Source organism: Monomorium pharaonis, chromosome 7 (genome assembly GCF_013373865.1).
Source record: "Monomorium pharaonis isolate MP-MQ-018 chromosome 7, ASM1337386v2, whole genome shotgun sequence".
Lineage (NCBI taxonomy): Eukaryota > Metazoa > Arthropoda > Insecta > Hymenoptera > Formicidae > Monomorium > Monomorium pharaonis.
Window position 1 is genome coordinate 8,004,110 of NC_050473.1, and position 25,013 is coordinate 8,029,122.

At 42.5% G+C, this 25,013-nt stretch overlaps 1 protein-coding gene across 1 annotated transcript; it reads right to left on the reverse strand.

Annotated features, from left to right (window-relative positions):
* Nucleotides 1–11,996: 11,996 nt before the first annotated feature.
* LOC118646775 lies at nt 11,997–12,884 on the reverse strand. Its single transcript, XM_036290402.1, has 2 exons — nt 12,682–12,884; nt 11,997–12,592 (listed from the first exon to the last, which is right to left on the reverse strand). Exons 1-2 carry the CDS (start codon nt 12,726–12,728, stop codon nt 12,010–12,012), a joined length of 630 nt encoding a protein of 209 aa, XP_036146295.1. The 5' UTR covers nt 12,729–12,884; the 3' UTR covers nt 11,997–12,009.
* Between the last annotated feature and the right edge of the window lie 12,129 nt (nt 12,885–25,013).

Sequence of the window (25,013 nt, forward strand, 5' to 3'; positions counted from 1 at the left end):
TCTCGAGAAATTAGCATCATTTCTGGGTAAAGAAAATCTAAAAATTGTACGTTCCGAATTTTCGCACTTATCCGACGCAGAATTTAATTTATTGACACGAAAAGGCGTATTTCCATACGAGTACGTTGACCGCGTCGAAAAATTGGAAGACACATGTTTACCACCACTCGAATCCTTTTATAGTTCTCTGACCTCCGACACAGTATCCGAGAGCGATTACGCACACGCCGTCAACGTCTGGCATCGGTTCTCAATTCGAACGTTGGGTGAATACAGCGATCTATATTTGAAAACGGATGTCTTGTTGTTAGCCGACATTTTTGAAAATTTCCGTGATAAATGTTTAGAAAGTTACGGTCTCGATCCCGCGCATTATTACACTCTTCCCGGATACACGTGGGACGCTATGTTAAAATATACCGATATTACTTTTGAATTGCTTACGGACATAGACATGGTAATGTTTATCGAACGCGGTATACGCGGTGGTCTGAGTCAATGTTCAGGCAGATACGCACAGGCTAACAACAAGTACATGCAGACCTACGACCCATCGAAACCATCGTCGTACCTTATGTACTTTGACGTTAATAATTTGTATGGCTGGGCGATGTGTCAGCCGTTACCCTACACTGAATTTCAATGGGTCGAGGACGTTTCAAATTTCGACTTGAACGCTATCGCTCCGGATTCACCCACGGGATACATTCTCGAGGTCGATCTCGAGTATCCTCGAGACCTTCACGATCGACACACTGACCTACCTTTCTGCCCGACGCGCGATAAACCGCCCGGCAGCGAGAATGTAAACTTCTCGCCACGCTCTACGATAAAGAACGTTACATTATACATTACCGAAACTTACAGCAGTGTACGCGTCACGGTCTTCGTATCGCGAAGATACACCGCATATTAAAATTCGCGCAATCTCCATGGCTCTGTAAATACATAGAATTAAACACACAATTCCGAACTCACGCCAAAAATGATTTTGAAAAAAAACTTGTATAAATTAATGAACAACGCGGTATTCGGGAAAACCATGGAGAATGTGCGTAATCACGTTAACGTTAAATTATTGACGAAATGGAAGGGTCAGCACGGTGCGGAGGCAATGATCGCGAAACCGAATTTTCATAGTCGTAGCATTTTTTCAGAGAATCTTATTGCCATCGAACTAAAAAAACTCAAGGTGAAATTCAACAAACCGATTTACGTAGGCATGTGCATTTTAGATATTTCTAAGACGTGTCTATACGAATTTCATCACGAGTATATGGTACCTTTGTATCGCGACAAATGTAAAGTCATGTACACTGACACCGATAGTCTCGTATACCACGTCGAGTGCGATGATGTTTATGAGACGATGAAACGCGATATTGCTAGGTTCGACACGAGCGATTATCCGGTCGACAACGCGTACGGTATGCCTCTCAAAAATAAAAAAATACCTGGTCTAATGAAAGATGAAAACAATGGTGCGATAATGACCGAGTTCGTCGGACTTAGAGCAAAAATGTACGCGTTGAAAGTGGACGGGAAAAAGGACACCAAAAAAGCAAAAGGTGTCAAGAAAACGTAATAGCGCGAGCCATAACGTTCGAAGATTACACCCGCTGTTTGAGAGATGAAATCGAGATGACGCGTCGCCAGTCGTGTATACGATCCAAGTTACACGAAGTATACACGGTGTCCGAAATGAAAATTGCTCTAAGTCCGTACGACGACAAGAGATATCTCGTACCCAATTCGATCGAAACGTTACCGTGGGGACATTATCGGATACCCCTATAATATATTTGTATATATTTTGCGCCTGATGTACTTGTAATTTACATTCCATGTATTTTATATTTTACATATATTTGTTAATTTTACATCTAGCGTTTCATATATTTTATAGTTTATATTTTTTATTTTTTACATTTTATACTTATTTTATAATTTTACATTTAGCGCTTCATGTATTTTATATTATACACATATATTACATTTTATGTATTTTGTGAGTCTTTTTTACTATTTAATTGTATTTTATACTATTGTAATTTGTATTTATAGTATGCATTTTATATGTTAATTTTCTATGAAAAATTAATTAAAGTTGATTACATTATACATTTTATAATACGTATTAATAAGAAAATGTATTAAGGATGATGAATGGATGGATAGGTAATAAAGAAGTCTCGTATATATACACCACTTATTATAAAAAACTGTATTTTTATTTTTATAAGTTTACATTACACTTTTATATGATTATAATAAAGAAAATATTCTTATATAACATTGTCTTTGTGAATCCACGAATTATGTGATCCATCGAATCCCAACCACTTGACCGTAAGCCTTGTCACCCTTTCTGCGCAATACTTTCTCCACGAGATAACGTCCGGGTGAGTCGCACGATGCAACTCGTGCTCGTAGAACGCTCCAACTATAGATGTTCCGCGTAATCCTCTAGTAAAATAAGTTTACGGGATTGGTATGCTGTACTTTAATAATTTTTAAACACCTCGGTTGTCCAATTCGGTGTGTAGCCCTTTTCAAAGACTGTCTTAAATTTGCTCACGCGTACAGAGTCACCGACTTTAAATTTCGCTCGACCAGCAATCTTTATCGAGCTGTACACCGTATTTCAAGAGTCTTTCAGCCACAGCAGGGGTTACGTCGACGGTCGCATACCGATAGTTCGGTGTTTCCGAGAGTTGTAATTTGACACGAGATCCGGTAACAGGTCAATCCACTGTAATTGCCGTTGAGTGTAAACTTCTTCCACATGTCGTTTTTCAGCGTACGGTTAAACCGTTCGACAACCGATGCCTTCATTACCGAGTACGTGAATAATGATAATATCATGTTTTTTCAATATTTTCTGCACATCGGCATTGTAAAACTCTTTTCCCTTATCAGTCTGTAAATTTTTCGGACATCTTGCGCTCTCTCGAATTATCTCGACGATAGCATCAGCTGTCTCGCTTCCACTCTTGCTCTTGAGCGGAATGGCCCACGCGTGTTTGCTCAACACATCGATGACGGTGAGTATGTAGTGGTAGCCTTGTTAATACGTGAGTACGGAATCATCTCGACGATATCAGCCTGCCATAGATCGTCGTAGCCTCGAACTATGACGTGTCTTCGTTGAAAATTTCTTCTCGCCGGAGCATGCAGTTCTCGACGAGTCGTCGCCTTTCGGAACTAATATTGGATTTTAACGGTTTTCATGGATCGCATACCGATCGTTCCTGTTTTTTCTATTCCGTTTCCGTTCTTTGTCTGTTCTGTTCCCGTTTTTTTCTGTTCTGTTTCTGTTCCATTTCTGTTCTTTTCGCTGTTTTTTCTGGTTCCGTTTCTGTTCTTTCCCTGTTCTGTTCCCGTTCTTTTCTGTTCCGTACCCGTTCTGTACCCGTTCCGTTCCTGTTTTTTTCTGTTTCCGTTTCCGTTTTGTACCCGTTCCGTTCCCGTTTTTTTTCTGTTCAGTTTCTGTTCCGTTTCTGTTCTTTTCCCGTTTCTAATCCCGTTTTTTTCCGTTCCGTTCCGTTCTGTACCCGTTCCGTTCTTGTTTTTTTCGTTCCATTCTGTTCCGTTTCTGTTCTTTTCCGTTCTAATCCTGTTTTTTTTCGTTCCGTTTCCGTTCTGTACCCGTTCCGTTCCTGTTTTCTCTATTCCGTTTCTGTTCTTTCCCCTGTTCCATTCCTGTTTTTTCTGTTCTTTTCCTGTTTCTTTCTGTTCTTTTCCTGTTTTTTTCTGTTTGGATTCTGTTCTGTACCCGTTCTTTCGCGTTCGTTTCACGTTTGAATTATCTTTTATCACTGCTTTCTATCGTCTTTCAAGCAGTGGTTCTTTGTCTTCCGGTACGATCGATCAGACAATCGTTCGTAACTATTCCTGACTTGATTTACAACCGTTCGATAACCGTCCGACAATCGTTCCCGAGTCGTTTGATAGCGATCCTGCACCGTTCGATAGCTATCCGACAACCGTTCCTGAACCGTCCGCTGTTGATTCAGGAACCGATCAAAATTGTTCGTTAAACGTTCGTAACCGTCTTTTCGCCGTTCGTTATTACTCATTGTTTTTAATCTTGATACGATATGGGGTGACATCAATCAATCGACTGACACGTTTCGCGATTACGCAGGTTAATTTATAATAAGACCCGCTTCGCGAAGTTCCTCGATGATGGACAGAATCTCGTTGTCGTGTGCGTTGTGACCGGCTCGACGCGATGCTTCGAGTAATCGCAGACGATCTACAGTTCATTGGGATTGTCCCAGTGCACGTAATCGATCGCGTTATCATTTAACGTCATAGCGTGAGGTAATCCCTTTCCAGATTTCTTCTTTTTCGGCGTAGATTCGATCGACATCAACGGTGCGATCAGGTGTTTGTACTTGTATCCTCTGTTGCTCCGTAGTTGACTGTCCTTGGCGTAATTGCGTCTATGCACGTTTGTGGCAAACAATATGCTTTTGTACTTTTGTAAATCATCATCTGTGTAGATGTCATCGGCGGGGATTTTCTTGAAGATCAATTCGTAAAGACCAGGTGTACCAGCGTAACGTACATTGTCGATAATTATATTATCCTCGTTGTCCACATCGAAATGTTTATTACCGAGCATCATTCCATTATTCTCGAGACGAACACCGTATATATTGTCTATGTTTACATCGCTCTCTCGGTTACCGCTCAGGACAGTCACGACATATTTTTGACCCAGCGGACCAAATTGAGCTTGTAAGCTTTCGTCCTTGCGACGTCTGTAACCTGATTCGAACAATCGTCGCAAGCGAGTCATCGTCGTTTCGAAAACATTCTCACGGATTCTATCGGTTGTACGGTTGTGGGACGTGGTGTGGAGGTTATCATCGGTACATGTTTGAAATTTGTAATGATAGATTTTGCGGTTTGGTGCGCAGAGATATCGAACGAGACGTTCGACCGTTTTCTCTTACTGGCATATTTTCCCCCTCTTCCTTCTCACGTTTACGGGTGAACGAAACGTTATCAATCGGCTCCTCTTTTATCGCGCGTACGCCAGAATTGTCAATAATCTTTTGCAGCGGTTCGATCAACGGTTCAAGTGTCTCTAGTAGCGATATCCTCTTCGATCCTACCGGTTTTTAGAGCACGATGTTTCTTTCGAATTGATTCGCTCGTTTTTTCAATCTCCTTCGCGATTTTCTCGCGCTCACGTATATCTTTGTTCTCAGCCATGTTAACAGAGAGTGTTGATCGTACGTTTCACCCCGACAAGGTATCAATAACGACTAACCGTTCCGCGGGTACTGCAAACTCGTTAAATCCTCTTCTGTATCGCCCGTTAGCAAGTGCACTGTCCTTGTCTATCATCAAAAATCCATAATCACGCTGCCAACAATCGCGACATAATTCACTAAAATCATCATATGACATGTCGGTGTTTACGTGATCGTTGTACACGTGTTTCAAGTTGGTACTGTCCTGCTTAAACAGGATCAGCAGGTTGGCGTTGTCGCGTATAAGATGTTAGGTATTCTCGCGTACGACTGACAGAGATAAAAGCAGTCGACGTTCGAGTGTCTACCCATTGAAAATATTCTCTCACGACATCCTGCTTATCGCACGCAACGTCATCGAAGACGAAAATTGAGTTTGGACGCGCCTCGCTCGGTGGAATGACGTCACTGTTATTGGAGAACGTAAAGTAACCGATCTCGTCCATCGACGACAACAATTCTCCAGATACCGATATTTCGGCTGTTGTAGCGATTTCGAGTACACGTACACGTTCTCGAAATGTACACCGTGCGGACATTCCAACAAATTATCAGAAACGTTGGTTTACCGCAATTTGACGGACCGCAAATGATGGCGCGTATAGTATTCGGCAGCATCGCACCATGCTTACGCCTCACCCCGCCGTCTCCCATCGATTGTAATTTATCGTCGTAATTCGTTACGCAAATCGTCAAAGGTTGTCGCACGAATCTCATGTTTTCTGAATCTGATTATATATCTGAATCGAACGTCCTATTTATAGGTGTGTGAGTGCAGCGTACGCTCTATGGGAATGCGCCTTTGTACATGTGCACGTGCGTGATAGAGAAGGTGTGTGTGTTTGTGAACGCAGTGCACGGAGAAAGAAACGTATGCGTGCCCCCTGTGCTAGAGAAGGCGCTTGCTAGAGAAAGACGTGTGTATGTGGGAACGCAGCGTACGGAGAAAGAAACGTATGCGTGCCCCCTGTGCTAGAGAAGGCGCTTGTGTATACGTAATAGAGAAGACGGTTAGACGTGTATGAGTGCTAGAGAAGGCGTGAGTATGTGCATGTATGTGTGAACACAGCGTATAGAGAAAAAAGCATATCGACGGTCGCGTGCTAGAGAAGGTGTGTGTACGTGCGTGTGTGCATGCGCGAGTGTGTGTAAACGCAGTGTGTAGAGAAAGAAGACGCATGCTAGATAAGTGTGTGTGTGTGTGTGTGTGTGTGTGTGTGTGTGTGTGTGTGTGTGTGTGTGTGTGTGTGGTGTGTGTGTGTGAATGCAGTGAGAAAAGGAATATATCGACGGTCGCGCGAGTGAGACCAAAGAGGATAGCATGCAGGATAAATAAAATGATTGAGGGATGAATAATAAAAATATATGTGATATATCTATTTTATATATTTTAAAATATTAATAAAATTATACAATGATATATATCCAAAATAAAAGAAGTAGGGAAATATAAAATATAAAATATAAAATATAAAATATAAAATATGACGCTAATCTATAAAAATATAATTCTTAATTTCTATCGTAAATCATATCAATCCATTTTACTAAATTTTTCGCGAACATGTCGTATTCCCAGTCGCATTCCATCTCTATTTCTTCAACTCTCTCTTCTCCAAAGAGATATCGCAAATCGAACAGATCGAACAAATCGTCCTCCTCTTCGTTCTCGTCTTTTCCATTTTCGCGCCATAACCAATTATTATAAAGTTGATTCATGCCTCGCTTGCTTGTATTTTTAATTTATGATATGCCCACGTCCACGTAACCGCGGACGTGGACGATCGTGCGTGTGGTTATGATTCCGCAACGGTAACACTAAACAAATAATGATTCAAAAAAATTACATATATAATAACATATAATAACACTGAAAAATACATGTATAAATATAAAATTATCAATTATAAAAAAAAAACACAATGTATTTGTAGAAAAAGGGGTACTTACGATGTTCGCTGGTAAGGGCACGTAGGCATTTCTGTTGAGGCGTGGAAATGTATCGGGGTAGCGCTGCGCTGTGCGCAGCGCCTGCCGGCTTCTTATATGAATAAAGCCAACGCTGGCATGTTGGGCAGCCTTAGCCTTGTTTCCGGTTTAGATAAACACTGTAAAAAATATATTAATATAAATTAGTACAAAATTATATATATAATATAAAAATCAAAATGATATAAAAATACTTACAATCCGTGCCGTTTTATTTGACGACCACATTTTTAATTTTCTAACCAGTGTCCTACGAGTGAATGCTTCACCGTTGAAACTCAAACTGATGGTGCAGTCCGGCTTCGAAGGCATTTGTTTATGATTTTGGTACTTATCCCACGCTGTGGAGATGCCACTTGAGCCTATCATCGATGCTCGAATAAACTATTGCCCTTTGACGATTTACTCATGGCTTGAAAACTATTTTTCATAATAGTACTCGCACTGTTTTTTAGAGCAAGTAATAAAAAATTACTAGGCAACAAAAATCTCGCCAACTATTTATAGGCATGCAAAATCGCACATCGCTCAGTAGCAAACATGTATCTCATACTGTCACATCCCTCTGATATTATAAATTTGAGTGCTGAGCAGTTACAATTCGTACCCAAAAATCATTCTGTTACGCGAGTGCGGCAACTATATCGAACACGTGTGGGACAAGCTTTCCGGACATATAAAGGTTGATTTCGAAGTTCAGCAATATCGTCGCTGCAACGAACATTATAATCAGCCGTGGCAGCAAACGCACATCGACGGACCCGCGCCGTTGATCAAGAATTGTAGCGAATGCCAGCTGTCGCAAAGGTAAAAAGCGGCTGCGGTCATCTTTTGAATCGCGTGATAAACGCGTTCCCTTCGAGCTACATATCCCCGGTTATCAATTTTGCGGACCGGGAACCCACTTGGAAAAACGATTAGCTAAAGGCGATAGAGGTATAAATCCGCTGGACGCAGCGTGCCGCGAACACGACATTGCGTATTCTCGGAGCAACGAGCTCGCCGACAGACACGCGGCGGACGAGATACTCGCTGCGAAAGCACGAAAACGCGTAATCGCGAAAGACTTCGGCTCTCGGAGAAAGAGCAGCCGCTGCTGCTGTCTGGGCAGCCATGAAAGCCAAGACAAAGATAGGGATGGGTATGAAGAAGAAAAAAAGGTAATGAAAAAAAAACGTATACTTCCGACAGCCAGACGAGGCGGCATGTTACAATTTTACCGATGTTGGGCGCGCTCGGATCATTGATCGGCGGCGCGGGCCGGTGTGACAAAGGTGGTAAACGACAGCAAAGCTGCGCGACGTCAGCTCGAGGAGCTGCAACGTCACAATCGCGCGATGGAAGGGCGCGGAGTGTATCTCGCCCCGTACAGAGGCGGACGGGGTTGTACCTCGCCCCGTACAAGTACGGAAAAGGTGTAAAAGCGAAACGAAAAAATATGTCAAAGAGGCGTTAAGAATACCCGCGGGTGTGACGACGAACATGCAACTACTTCAATTGGCAAAACGATTGTGTATCCCGTATTTCAGAGGAGTGTTTATGCGTAACGCGCTACCGACGAGCGGTGCGCGTCAAAACGAGAGCGGTATCGTAAATCTGGACGATGCGGAGGGTCCCGGTACTCACTGGGTAGCGTACGCAAAGAGGAGAAATCACGTAGCGTATTTCGACAGTTTCGGCAATCTGCGGCCACCCAGAGAACTCGTACGATATTTTGGGGACGATGTGACAAAGATAGAGTACAATCGAACGTCGTATCAAACTTACGATCAAAGGAATTGCGGACAACTTTGTTTGCTATTTTTACACTCGATTTAAAGACCGACGTTGCGCTGTTTAATCTCAGTATTCGTTCAAACATGTCGCTGACACTTACGCTGAGCGGTAAGAGCAGCATTCTCGCGGCAAGCTACTCTCCGGCTATAGATTTGAGCGACGACGATTACGAGCTCGGTTTAGCGATCTTTGAAACATATAACACGATACCGAACGTGAATGCTTTCGAACAATAAATTTTACTTTGGCAAAGACAACGCGGAGATTACGATTCCCGAGGGATCGTACGAGTTGCATGCCATTAACGAGTTTTTGAAACGTGAGATTTCGCAAATACGTCCGCGACGTGACGTCACGACTGAAGGTAGTAATGGCGGGGATAAAGATCCAATAACGATTCGCGCAAACTATAATACGATGAGATGCGAGATCAGATGCGTACACAAAATAAATTTTGGCAAACCAAACAACATCGGCTCGCTCCTGGGATTCACATCGAAGCGTTATACTAGAACCGCGAATATGGCATGCGTCAGACGTGTCGATCAACATAATGAATGTAAACATTATCCGCGTAGAGTGCAACGTGACCGCGGGCGCGTACAGCAAACGACAAAAGCGTGCACGCGATACACGAGTTTTCACCGAACGTGCCACCTGGATATAAGATCTCGGAAAGGCCGTTCGCAGATCATTTACCTGCCGATCATCGTGCGGAGCGTTACGAATCTGACGATACGCGTGGTTGACCAGAACGGACGATTTGCTCGATTTTCGAGGAGAAGAAATTACCGTCAGATTGCATGTGCGACGACGGCTGCAACGATAACGCGAACGTGAGATGCTCGTACTAAACGCGTCGGAACGCGCTAGAAAAATAAACATCTTTACGACGAAAACACCAACGTTACAGCAGTCATCAGATACTTTTGCGACGACATTCGATAATATTCGATCATCCGACTGTTCCAAGAAAAAGAGGCTCACCGCGTCGAACGTTGAATATCTACAATCTCTGGGATTTGCTGTGGCGACAATGACGGATATTTTAAATATCGAGGACGAGCCGATCTTTGACGATCGCATCGTCAAGATCGAGACTCACACGTACAATCCGTTCGCCAACACGACGTTTGAATACAACGATGAGATAAGAATTCCTATACAACAGCAGGATCTTTACACGTTACCGTACGAAAGTTTTTTATACATTGAAGGAAAACTTATAATAAAGAAACCAGTTGCGGGATCTGATGTGACATTGGCAAATAATTGCATCGCGTTCATGTTCGATGAGATTCGATACGAGCTCGACGGTGTGGAGATTGATCGAAACAGAAACGTCGGAATAACCAGCACCCTCAAGAACTATGTAACTATGTCAGCTGCCAGAAGCGTAATCGCGAGAAACGCCGGCTGGGATCCGTGGAATCCTCCGAACGGATACTTTAATTTTGCGTACCGCTCAACATGCTGTTGGGATTTTGTGAAGATTACAGACGCGTGGTGATCAACGCTCGCCATGAGCTGATTTTAATACGCGCGCGTAACGATAACAATTGTCTGATGGGAAGTTCAGAATTGGAGCCGAAGATTGAATTACTCAAAGTTCAGTGGCGAATGCCGCATGTGTTACTGAACGAGATAAATAAACTGTCGATGCTGCGTGCTCTGGAAAGCGGGCGATACCTCAGCATGGCATTTCGTTCTTGGGATCTATATGAGTATCCTTTATTGCAAAGCACAACCCAAACATTCGTGGGCCATCAAGACCGCTACTCAGCTCGAGAAGCCTCGATACGTCGTTTTCGCTCTGCAGGCTGGTCGGAAGAATAACATGTCTGAAAACATGAGTCGATTCGATCATTGCAAATTAATCAACGCAAAACTCTATTTAAATTCGGAATGTTATCCGTACGATGATTTGAATCTAGATTTTGATAAAAATAAATGGTCGATTCTGTACGACACGTACGCACATTTCTGTAAAAACTATTACGGATATGATTATCTCGAACCGAATCAATCCGTCACCATGTTTCGACATAATGGTCCATTCGTGATTATCGATTGCTCTCGACAAAACGAATCGATCAAGAGCGCAACCGTGGACGTACGCTTAGAATTTGAATGCAGAGAAAACGTGCCCGCGAACACTACCGCGTACTGTCTCATTATACACGATCGTGTGATTCAGTACAACCCGTTGACCACGTTGTGCGCAAAATTACCTAAGTGCGGCGCCATTTTGTCTCCAAAACAATATCAAGATGATATAAAATTTATAACGCGTCGAGACGGATCACAGTATTCTCAACGACAGCTGTCATGTCTGTACCAACGTTCGTGGATCTGCAAGGTTTCATCGTTGGTGGAGAATTTATCGTTAAGGAATTTGCCTCTCTCAAGATGGATTTGAACTCACCCACTACATGTTTACACCCACCTATCCATGGGAATACCTTACCAGGCAGAAAAACGTCAGGTGGCGTGGTTGAAAGTGAATCATCACGGAATATCATGGGAGGATGGATTGATTCCGCACAGCATGGCTAGAGATTTAATTACCAAGGCAGTGATGGGTACAACTGCAACGATGATGAAATTGTCGTGTACGTAAAGGGATGCGAGAAACGAGAATGGCTGCATGACTTACTCCTGGACGAGGCGAAAGAGGAAGCTAATGTCGAAAATATCGAAGTGCATTACGAAGACATAAAACCTCTAAATAAGTTGGACATTACGTACACCTTACGTTGTCGAAATCATGTGAACAATTGCGCTTTACAAAATGTATTTAAACTGTTTAACTGGTGGTCTAGCAATAAAAAATAATTTTTTTATGTGTTGTGTATTTTTTTATATTTCCATTACCCGTTTATATTTCCTCTTCCCCATTTATTAATTAAAATAGTTTTTTAAGTTAGGATAATTAGTAGGAAAAAATATTTCTAAAACGTTTTATACAAATACATATTTATTTATTATTCAAAGCATCATATACAATATTGTCTGATGCATAAACCATCAGTTCGCAATCTATGAGCGAAGTTTTTACACATATTTCATCTAATAGCTTTACAGCATCGCACTTATTATTAATGTTATTTCGCTGCAAGCAGTTTACAAATCGATTATATTTTTCTTTCACTACAAACATATCCCGCGACAATTTAAAGTATACATTATTGATAACATCTTCAAGATTTAGTAAAAATTGCACGGTCAAAGGTTTCATATACAAGGCTTTGTTATTTAATGTAAATTTTACGACACTCCCGTTATGTAATTTGACGAGTTCTATAAGAAGATCATCAATCCACAGCGATGTAACGGTGGTTGACTGCAGGAGTCGCTCAATATCCATGCGTTTCTCGATCATTATTATCCATACGTCACGTGACAGCGGTATCTGATTGCCTTTGTTGTCACCAAGAATCATCTCCACAAAAGGTTCAAGTCCCACACTGACACCGATATCCAAATATTTGTAGGCAGTGGCGGTTAAAGCGAATCGCCTTCCCAGGATGCTAGGAGTATAGCGTGGCTGCGATAATGTTCTGTAAAAAGAATATATCAAGTTATAGAAAAATATAGAAAATATATAGGATTTAAATATATAGATTTTAATTTAATTAAAAATACTTACGATTTATCGCACCCGTCATTCTGTTGGATCGGAACGTAATAGTTCATCTCGTACGGTTCTTTCTTCAGACACTTTACAATTCGACTTCCACCAATCAACTGCTGCGGTAACGTAGATGAAGCTTTACCGTTCGTATTCCACTATTTGACTGATGCAATAACGTTGTCGGGAGCTCTTTTTTATATTATTATCCCCTCCATAAAATACCCCCCTTTTTTTTATCCCTCTCCACAAAAAAAAATCTAATTTTTATCCCCTCCACAATTATCTAATTTTAACGCGCTCACTACCGATTCATTATGTAGAAATTTAAGCTGCCGACGGTTCGGCGCTCCTTGTCGCGATAAAAAATTTGTTTATAACAAACCGCTACCGGATATGGTCAGCGATTTTTGTTTATAGCTATTCCAAGAGCTGTCGAATAAATTTATCAGCTGCCGACGATTCGGCGCTCCGTACGATAAATATTCTTAGAAATTTGTTTATATCAGGTTGCAACTCGCATATTATTTTACTTAAAAAATGTTTATACTGATAAGCGACAGAAAGAACCATAGATAAAAATTGTTTATACCTAATTACTACTTCTAGCCGCAGGGCCTAATTGTTTATATCAAGTTGCAACTCGCATATCATTTTTCTTAGAAATGTTTATACTGATAAGCGGTGACCGGCAAGTTATTGTTTATTTCTGGTTACAACTGACTTGTAGTTTACATAAATGTTTATACTGATAAGCGGCTACCGACCGGTATTTGTTTATATCAGGTTACAACTAGCATGTTGTTTATATAAATGTTTATACTGATAAGCGGCGGCATCCGTTTGTGTGACGTCATCCCCCTCCCCCGCGTGACGTCATACCCCCCCGTGACGTCATACCCCTCCCCGCAAATACCCCCCCGCCCCTCACCCCCCCTCGGAGCCCCGTAGTCAGAACCACCTCCTTATTCCTACTCATGAGCGACTCCTTTGTCTCGGGAAGGGCGAGGCTCGCCGTTTCCGCTTTAGAACCTTCGATTATCGCCACTAGCCGACCGTGTCATCGCGAACGAGACCATTTCCGGGATCTTCGATCGATTATCCGTGTCATGAATAATGCTTCTGCGTCGTTGTGTCGCGTTTACGAGCGAACGAAGGCCGCGCGGGAACGAAACGGCGTGAGACATCGCTGGGCAATAAATTCTAATCGCCACCCAGACGGTCCTCGTGCCGCGTAATCAAGTCTTAATTAAGCCGAAAGGATTGCGAGGGCGGACGAGGTGAAGGCGACGACAACGGTGGATCTCGCGGCGCAACATCCGCGCCTAATTCCGGGGTTGCAATTTTGCCGAGCATTCGGATTCGCTCCGTGCTCTACTTAACTGGCGATTTAATTTTCACTCGCGCCACTATTACGAATCGTTAACGCCGCGGCCAAGTAATTAAACTGCTCTCTCTCTCTGATCGTCTTCACTGTATCTGCGAGCATGCGACGCGCCCGGCATCGTCGCTAACATCGTCATTGTGAACGGCTTATAATCCCCTGCGATCTCCCGGACACTCGTCTTGCCGGAGAGAGAAGTGGCCGATAACGACGAGATTTCTAAATGCTGCGAAACGAGACGAGATCGGTTTCTCTCCTCGCCTCGAGAGATCGTGGGAGTGGCATTTACGCGAGTTGGACAGCGTTTTCCATTCAAGGTATCTTATTCGTTCTGAGAGCAATTAAATCTGATTTTTATATCCTACCAGAGAGAAACGTATTTGACTGTGTGCGAATGTTAATTGCCAATTAATTTGCTTTCCTTTTGTTTCCTGAAAATTTAACAAGGATTAAACAAGTCCTGAAAAATTTAATTTTCTGGAAAAAAGAAACTTGGCTTCGAATTTGCATTGTGTAAATATGATAATTTTTCACCAAATAATAGGTATAAGAATAAAGTTGTGAGCCTTAATTAATGTTTTGAGGACTCGTTTAGAAGAAAAATTAAAAAAACTTCTGGATTGTTTGGTTCTCGCGGAAATTTCATATTTATTACCTATTAATATTTATATTTCCTGTTTTTCGTTTGAGCCCTGCCGGAACAAAATTATTCACGATACGACTGATAGAGAATTAGTTGACACCATAACCCAGATTTAAAAAAAAATTTGGTTTTGCAGAAAATTCTTCGTTATTTTATTCAAATCAGATCGTGTTAGTTAAAATCATTTATTGTATCAATCTAGTCAAATGTTATCTTTATTAATGTGATTTGCAATGTTAAAATGTATTAAAATTCCTTTGTGACTATTTTAATGCTAATTAGAAGTTCTGCACGTGCAAAAAGCGGCGCCTTCAATTCCTTTTTTTAGGCAGATGCCACCTTTGCCATGCCCTATTTACGAAGCAACCGTGGGTAGGTCGAAACGTTACAGCCGCTGCGCATCGATGCATGCCTCAGATTTCAGGATTGTGTGTAATTAACTGGCGCATTCATGTAACAGTGAAAACAAAAACAAAATCGTGTAACGTCGGGATGGGACATTGTGATGCAGAGCACTCCCCCACCTTGTGCGGAAATTACATCTTATTGCAAGTGAAATTGATAGGCTATCTCTTGCCACCCGCCGCAAACTTCGAAATCAGGTCGACAGAAATAATTGCCATGTCGGCCAAATATCCCGCCGGTAAACCGACGTAACTTAAGAAAGTCAGCCATTAGAGAGAGAGAGAGAGAGAGAGAGAGCGCACTTAGTTCTCCCGAAAACCATAAATTAACCACCAAGTAGTATTGTGATTTCAATTAAGTGATTTATTGCACTACATTAGTAGTCCGCATAACGTTCCCCGCGTTCAACATCATCCCCATAATTGAACCCTCCCCCTCCTCCTGCTTCGTGGTAGACGAACTAATTCCGAAAGGACAGCGCCGCTTTTCATTCGGATTTTCGCCGACAACGTCGTTTTCCATTCAAATTCCCGACGACGGCGTCGCTTTTCATTCAAATTTTCAGCTTTTTCGCTAAGTGAAGACGATGAAAAGGCATCGTCAAAGGGATTCACAATGCGAAATTTGCTTTTTTTTTTCCTCCGTAAGGCCTGATCAACTTCATCAGTGGCCATTCCAAACAAATAACGTTCTTTCCTTTCCTCCCTTTACGAGTACACCGTCTAATTTCGAGGAGCTGCTTCCTCCGTCGAGGGTCTTGTCGAGGACGAAAGATCCTGGTTATTTCCACCGGGGCCGGCAAAGCAACACCGATATTACCCGGATGGGTGCACTTCCTCGTCAACAGTCGCGAAAGTAAACGCGCAGAGTAAAACTCCGGAGGTCCGGCGATGTCGGCGACCGACCGCGCGAACAACGACCGTAACGGCATGAAACCGCCGCTCAGCAGGCCTTCGTCGTCGATACGCATTCCTGGACGAGCGCAACGTTCCCAGCCACGTTCGGCACACGGCGGCGGGAAAAGTGCTTAGCTTAACTTAAACTTTCTAAGCGTTTCACGTTACGTGCCACATCGCGGCTCGCATTTGGCCGAGACCAACGGAAAAGAGAGAGAGAAAGAGACAAAGAATATATGGTTCCGGTAAGGAAAAATCGTAAAACCAAGTCCGTCATCGCGTAATCCTGATAAAACCGCACCCGAGGTTTATTTATGCGATCGCAGTCGGCCGCTAACGAATGCAATTAGAACTCCACGCACGCCCGCTCTCGTCGCCCACCCGAGTCGCTTAATTACGCCCGTGGAAATTTTTGCGCCGGCAGAAGCTGAAGTCGCTCGCGCACACAGTTTTCCCTTTCCGCTTATTCAGATTTTATTTGCATCTTAAACAAAATGTTATTCGATAAAAATAATTAATCTCATGAGCGATCTGAAATTAAAAAAGAGAAAGATTGCACCTCTCGAACCTCCAAACATTCTTGTTAAATCAATGTTACTGTTTTATTATTAGGAATTTAAATGATATATTTATTTTTAGATTCCTAAATTCAAATATAAACTGCTAATATTTCCAAATCTGTGAAATATTCGTCGCCATATTCTCACCGGGATCATCATACATCTAGGTATCATATTAATAGAAATCTAAAGTTCTGCTCGACCAAATCGATTTCGTCTATTTCCAACGTTACTCGCGGATCCTTAGAAAGTACGGCTCTCATTACAATTGCGACGACCATCGGACATGTCAGTCATATTGCATTCTATATTATACGTTAGATCGCTGGCTGCTATAATTTCTTGGGATGTAAAATGAGGTATATACGAGACCGAGGCGACGGTTGTCATTACGCGGATTGCCGTTTGCACCGCAGGAAGTCATGAGAATGCGGCTGAGTGTAATAAGAATGTAGCAAAACGAACGCGCCGATACTTTCACAAATAAATCGCTCGGGTAGCTTCGCGCGCAGCTCAAGTAGCTTCGTGCGGTTCAGGTAGCTTCACGTAGCTCAAGATAGCTTCCAGCAGCTTATACGCAATCGTAATACTCCGGTGTATGTATTGTCTGATAATATTGTTACGTATAATGTTGCCTTATTGCGATTAATAACAGAAGAGAACAATAGCAAAGATGTTCACATCATAAAAATTATGTCAGACCTTTTCAATGGACGTATTAATTGCTCGCAGCTATAAATACCTTTTTAATTAGTAAGTTCGGAGTAACGTTAACGTTTTGTTATGTGTACCTTTTCTTTTCCAAGAATTCAAATTTGTTCGGCATGTAATTGAAACGAGCAGGCGGCAAGCTGTAACTGATATTTTGCGCCGATGAAATATGTACCAGTTTCTTAATTAGCGCCATAAATACGTTGGCTCGTTTCCCTGCCGGCCATTTTAGAATTATTTAACTCCACGTTATCGCCGACTTATTGCAAAATTATTTAATTCCACATTATCGCATTATGCATTACGAGATTGCTGGCGGCCGCCAAACGTAAACAAAACGGGAAGGTCCGGGAAAATCGGACACACGCGCGCGCGCGCGCTTTCCAAACGCATAACAGGATTATATCCGTATCCGTTAATGTGACCATCGAGAAACAAAATCCTCGGCGCGAGAACAAACTGACTGACGAAAAATGCGGTTAAAAAATGAAAAACATCAAAGCGCATTGTTACCGGTGCGCAAGAACTCCCCGTTGGCGAGCTTGTGATTTTTTTAACAAAATTCTAGTTTCTCTCTCTCTCTCTCTCTCTCTCTCTGTCGCCAAGCATTAATTTTAATTAAAGATTAAAGATTTAGGAGGCGCACGATGATATTAGTACACCGTTGTGGTAGCCGTGTGTGTGTGAGGGGGCCCGCCTTCTCTGTCAGAAGTAGGTGTATAAGATGAGCGTCGCGCGTGACGTCCAAATTGTCATGCAAATATTGAACCGCGCACACACAGGCCAACACTATTTGCCTTTTACACACAGCCGTGCTGGCCGCCCGCGGTCAACTGCAAGTACCGTTGCTTCGTTATCCGGGAATGATATACGCACACAGCCATGACTAATACACGTACACAGGCGCGCGCGTAAACCACGAGTTACCACGCTGCAGCGCTCGCGCGCGCGCGCACACACCTGTAAACAGAAGCCTCGAGAAAATCATTCTGACGATTACGGAGAAAGGAGAAGAGCGGTCAAGCGCCCGGAGCGCCCGTTAACCGACGCGTCCTCATCGTGGAAAACCACGTCGATATTTGCGTGCGAACAGCCAGCGAATTTTCGTGAGTACGACCGACAACGGATAATTCCTCCCTCTCTCATGAGATAGAGATCAATAATTTAATTCGAGATGCAAGAGCGAAATTTAAACCACTAATTTTCCGCGAAGAATGAGAGGTCGAAAAATGATTTAAAAAAAAAAAAGTTTATACATATCCGATTTGATATCATCGCGGAGCATTGGCGACGTTACAATCGGTCCCGTTAGGTTTGGGTCTCGTTTTTTTTTTGCCTGCTTGCTCGATGTCAGTGCGCATTAACGGTGCGGACCAGCATAAAGTCATATTGCACGAATAATACAAAACTGTAAATAATGGACTCTCAATCTGACTAACTCGATAAATGTATTTATTCAGCTTTTTATGCAATAGGAATTATAGTTCAATATGCAGATACGATATGAAACTTTGTTATTCGTCCAATTTATCGGGAAACCACAAAACCGTTGTAGCCACAATCCTTTTTTTTGTCAATTTAGAGGCAAATTTTCCCTCCGAAAAATATCGGAAAAAAATAATCAATCGGCATTGGGGGTTTTTTTTATATTTTTAACGCAAGTATTGTATTTTTCTGTACGCATACGAATTCATATTATAGCTCTATAAATCCACTCGAAGTTGACTGAAGACTGTGGTTTTTCGGTTAATTGTTTTCTCTTTTTATACGAAGGATAAATTTCTGTCTTTACTATTTTATTTGTAAACTAAAAGTTCCCCCCCGGACACATTCGCGGAGAATTTTTTTTTTTTTAATACAAGTCGCGCGCAGTAAAAGGAAACATTCGACTGTTTTCTTTTTGTCGCTCGTGTTTTGTCGCTTTTTCAAAACGGAATCTGTAATGTAGACACGTTTCGCGGCATGTTTTCCCGTCGTTATCTCAACACACGCGGAATCCGAGGAAAAAGTCTGTTAACTTCGCGGCGGGACGAACACGTCGGCGCGGCAGCGCGACGAGCATAATTATTTGGCATGCATTAGTTACAGAGAGCTCGTCTGAAGATCGCGCTTCCTAAAATGCTTCGTTACCCACAGGATCGGGATTCAACTCCTCCCATTGATCGTTAACTATACCGCGCGCGGAGATGCACAACCGAGCGAATCGATGATTGACGATGCGATCGCGAGTAATTAGGTATCAAGTCGCATTAATTATCAAACGGTAATCACTGATGCAACAGTACAGAACGTACTCGAACGTAACATCGCTTTGATTTCCCCAGTACATGTTGCAAAGGTCTTGGAATAATGAATTTCTTAAAAAATTAAGACAAACGAGCGGTATCCATGCTCGCGGAATTTGAATGAAAAATCTATACAGATTCTAGTGCCGTTTGATGGTTCGTTAAAGCAAATTCACATTGTTTATTCGTGACAGAATTTATGTAATTTTATAGACTATATAATATGAAATACATTAAAAGACACAGGAATGTACACATACAGTCGCAAAATTAATTATCCCGACACAGGATATTCGGAGTTCACTCGTATGCTACAGATTCATCAAGTATTATAATTTTTTAGAGAAAATTCATCTAGAAATGAAAACTCTTGTCAGTGATACACCACCAGCAAAAGCAAACTAAAATGTTCAAACTAAAAAGATTCTCTGGGCTGTTGTTAACAATATCAGATCGGAAGATGTAAAACTTACGAAGCGCCAATTCTACTTTATTTCTTATCGTTATCTTTTTATTTCTCTTTAATTCTGAAAATGTGTGTAAAAGATGGTAAAATTGTGGAGAAATAATATTAAATAAACGAAACAATTTTGTGCACAGTTACGAAACTGTTGGAATAAGCTATTGGATTATTTTATGCTATAAATTAAAAACATACTTCTGATGGAAAAGCATCACTGGCAGAAGTTTCCATTTCAGTTTTCATCAACGCGTCAGATGATTTAAAAAATTATAATATTTCGTAAATTTGCAGCATAAAATAAACTACATATAAAATATATCTTAATAAATATCAAACATATTAAAATGCACGGCGTATGAGATTGTAAATTTAATTGGATTCCCAAACCCGAGTTTCTCTCTTATATAATAGATCCAAAGTGAGTTTTCAGTAGGCTTCTTTTCCGCTTCAATTTGCGCTTATCGCTTATTTGTTTTCGATCGATTCGCTGATTAATTTAACTCGAGCGAATCCTCGGGAGAGAATTCCGGAAGCGTTCGGAGGGTTACGTATAATTAACGTGCGTTAATTGCATGTTTGGAGCCACCCCGAAGCGTGCGCTCCCGAGAAGTTTTGATTCGCGCCGATAGCACAAAATCCGCGGGAGCTCCACACCGTTGCCCGTTGCGCTCACGTTTGTATGCGAAGAAGAAAGCCGGCATCGCCGAAGGAATGCGGCGATTATCTCCGGTGTAATAGTCCCGCTCGCCTGATGAATGCTCGCGCCGCTCATTTTTATCAGGCGAACGTGCCGCGCAGCTGCGCGATATATATGTATGTATGTACGTGCGCGTCGTGTCTCCTCTCGGCCGTTCCTATCGCTCGCGTGTATGTACCACATGCTGTATATGGCGATATACAGGAAGACCCCGAGACCGTTTCCCAATTGTGTGGATAGTTGCGCATACTGTCCCTGTGGAAAGCCTCGCGTTTCCTCTCTCACTCTCTCTCTCCTCTTCTCTTCTCCCCCGATCCCCGTCTGACCCTCGTGCATACCCGTTGCAACTTCCAACATTCCAACCGGCACACGTCTCCATGACGGGCAAGGCGCTGGGCGATTAATTGAGATGACATAGCCGCTTATTAGCATGGCGCTGCAATATGCAGTTGCTTCTATCCGCAAGTCAATATCCTCCTTTCGGGTCTGGTTGCAAATCCAATTTCGAGCCGGATGGCAATAAGATAACAAGCAAGACAACATTCGCGTACGTCTTGTTGTCAATCTGCCAGATATTATTTCCTCGTCTGCATTCTCGATGGGGAGGAAGGAAAAGGGGATAATTTCGTGAAAAGTGCTTCATTATTAAATTTAAACGTTCTGTCGATTGTTCCGTATAATTAAATGTGACTACGATTGTTTCGTTTTAAGCAGTAGCTTGGTAAATTTTAGAAATGTGAAAACTAAATAAAAAGCTTAATTATATGAAAAAATATTATAATTACGACATGCTTGAAAATAGCTCTTGAAAAAGATACTCGAGTTAAAACGGGAAACAAGTTCTTTATATTTAACGGACTGTCTTAAAATTTACTTGAGAAGAAATATTGCACACTTCTAAATTTACGAATACGATTATACCTATGTAATTTTGTACCGCACAAATATTCAAATATTAATACACCCAGAATGGAATCTCCCATTAATAATTTCAGATATGTATCTTCTTATGTATATCCGAGAAATATATGTGTTCTCCTTAATACGAAGTTTAATTTGGTGACCATTATGATGGCATAACAGCTCGTTATTGAATTACTCCCGCAGTTTGCAATTAGAATAATCAACGTAATTCCCGTCTAGGGAATAGAAGGTACAAATGTCATACCTATGTTCCAGACATGCCCATATATCCAGTTCTAAGACGAGAAATAATTAACGAAATAATTACGTGAGAATTATGTTTAACGCGAATGGATACAAGGCTGCATAGCCTTTACATTTATTTACAACATTCATTTCCAATTCAGCCTTGGTAAAATCAACCCGCGTACTCGTGGAAGAAGCACGTTCTCTTTTTGCAAGGCCGAAATAAACAAGAAGGCATAAAGTTCCTGATTAAATGAGGCACAAATTCTTAACGCCGCTTATCATCCGCCGACGAATGAAAAATGAGGAGGACATCGGGGAAATCAGTTCCAGCGAGAGTGAGTCAGTTAATCGTGCAGGGATTTTCGATGAAAGATAATAAACCCGATTTATCGTCGCAAGTGCGACATCCTTTATCGACCGCTTATCTGCCGCTCGACCACATGGAAAGTTAAACGCGATAATAATCCGGACCCAAGAGGACGAGAGAAACGCGCTGTGTGTTACGCATCGACATGCACGTTGAACGTGCATACGTGCGGCCGCAGGTGTGCACGCGTGTACGTGCGAAATGTCACGCGGATTCCGCGCTGAAACGTATTAATTTCAGCGTTGCCGCGGTCCCCGTGACAGCGCGCTAATTCATCACCGCGGTCCTTTTGGCCAGGTGATTCGTTATGACCAGTGGAAATCTCGCCCGGCGATCGAGATCCGTTATTGGGAGGGGGGGAGGGAGGAGGGGGAGGACAGCGGCGAGTGCTGTCGCTCCCGACTATTTTTCACGGAGTTACGAATCGCGACGCGCGGGCTCTTGACGCGTGACGGATGCAGAAAATTGCGCGTCGGTCGACTCGCGCTGATCGGAAGAAAGTATCCGCAAGAAGACCGGATGGTTTTTGCGCCCCTCCACGTCCCTCCTCCCCCGCCCCGCTACCTTTCTTGCGGCGCAAAGTTACGGCGCTTTCCATTGTGCGCGGCGTCGCGAATCCCCGCTATCCTGTTTATGCGCGAACGAGATTTGAGAATGACAGCATAGTACACACCTGGCGTACAACGTAATCTCTTATTTCCGGAAGTCTCGGATACTGCAAAGCGGTACCGTCACCCCGGCACAGTCGTCGCGAGAGAGACGACGTTCTCTTCCCCTTTCGCGAGCGGCGCATACGTTAATACAAAGCAACGTCGTTAACAGCGAGGCAAAGGGGACCTAAAACACATCTCCTCGCCACCATCCCCCTGCTCGCGTCTACTCCCAAGTCAAACAACAAACTTCAAAACGCGGACAAATGAAACATAAATAATGACGTTTCTTTTCATTTTGCCGGAGGGGGACTTTGGAAATACGAGAAATGTGCACGTGGAGGCGCGCGCTCGCGAGAAAGCTCCTTGAGAATGCTATCGTGCAATATGCCGAGGCAAACATCGGTTCCACATCCCGGCGTATCTCTTTTAGCGTATACATATATTTATGTCTGATATGCATCGGACAATGCTCTTCGAGAAATGCATCTACCATTCCGCGTGTACGAGCTGACATTTACATACCGAGAGAGAGAGAGAGAGAGAGAAAGAAAGAGGGGGAGGAGGAAAGAGGAGAAAGAGAAAGGAAATATCTCGCTCTCCGAAAGAAATTCGTATACGAGTTGCGCATCCCGAGTAGGCGTCCCGCTCTCGAACCCCCGCACGATCGATGAGGTTCGTCTCACCGACGACGACGACGACGTTACATTATTCGGCCGGCATTAATCCCCCCCCGATTCACGGTGCGCGAGCGATTCACCGCCGCCGTTACGGGCACCGATGGCGGCGAGAAAGCGTACGCGAAGAAACATTTCGCACACCAACGTCTCGCCTCGGAGAAATGTCCCCTCCCGTCCCGACCGGTGAAATACGGGCACCCCCGACGCGGCGACGAGGTTTAATCGATTCGGCACATTAGCGGTACACGGTTCCGCCGCTATTAAGTCAGCCGAGCGAGGAGAACGAACACAGGAGTCGCGCGAGCGCGCGCGCGCGAATTTCAACGATTGTCGGAATCGCGCGTGTCTATCAGCTCCCGAAGGGGGAAGCTCCCCGAGTCTTTCTTTCGAACGCGGAAAATCGACCTGGTACGTGTCTAGGCCGCGAGCCTAGATGCGGTTTAGAAAGGCAAGTGATTCCTTCCTCCCCCCCCCTCCCCCTGCCTCGTCCCGGCAAAAGCGACCACCCGCTTCGCCGCTCACTTTTCATCGAGGGAACCAATTCCGCCGGCTGCACTTCTCGGACTCTCCTCTCGACTCTTCTATCTTCTAACCGAGAGAGCCTTTACTTGTTAAAACAAGAATTCAATTTTTCATGAGTTGTTTCGAGGGTTTCTATATGCTTAAACTCTTGCGGAATTTCCTGCCGGTGGTTCCAGGCGCAGCAGTTTTGAAATAGAGACTGTCATCGTTGGCGAAAACATTATTTTTACATTGATTTTAATTTTCATATCTACAATTCAAAAGTCATAGAAAATAAATTTAGAAATTCGCTAAATTCTTCATGTTCATCAGACAACAGAGAATTTTCGCTGATCAATATATAATCGTAAAGAATCGAAGCACAAGTTTAATTTTGCGAATTTTTTATTTAAAAAACGGAAGAAGTGTTCATACTACTGTAAAGATAAACTTTTCTTTATACATTCAAAATTTTATTAAAAAATAATATAAAATAATTCAATTTTTTCTAAATCATGTTTTAAAAAACACTGTTCACGATGACTACTCACAAGAAAAAAACGAGCCTAACGTAGTCATTTAAAAATATTACATTTAAAGTGTTAAAATAAAATAGCAGCAAAATCAACAAGCAATTTTCCTCTACAAATCTTATTTGTTTTTTAATTCCGGCATAAATAAGCTTCTAAGATCTTATGTCAAGCACTAGATCTTTACATCTAAAAATATATGTAAAATTGCAAATTGACCGAGCTGTCTTCAAAATATATTAGTTGCGCGTTTTGAAAACATAATTTAAATAACGGCTCCATTATCTGCAGCTTTTTAATAAAATCTAAAATATAAAATATAATATGCAAAAAATTATAAGTATACTTTGAAGAGTAAAAGCATTTAAAGGAATCGTGAGCAAAGCTTAAATTCCAGACCTTTTTTTATCTTTCTCCGACGTTTTC

Excerpts from the sequence above, each read along its gene's own strand:
- LOC118646775 (XM_036290402.1), bottom strand. The coding sequence starts at position 12,728 with ATGAACTATTACGTTCCGATCCAACAGAATGACGGGTGCGATAAATC. Across the intron at positions 12,593-12,681 it reads AATGACGGGTGCGATAAATC|AACATTATCGCAGCCACGCT; the intron begins GTAAGTATTTTT and ends TTCTTTTTACAG.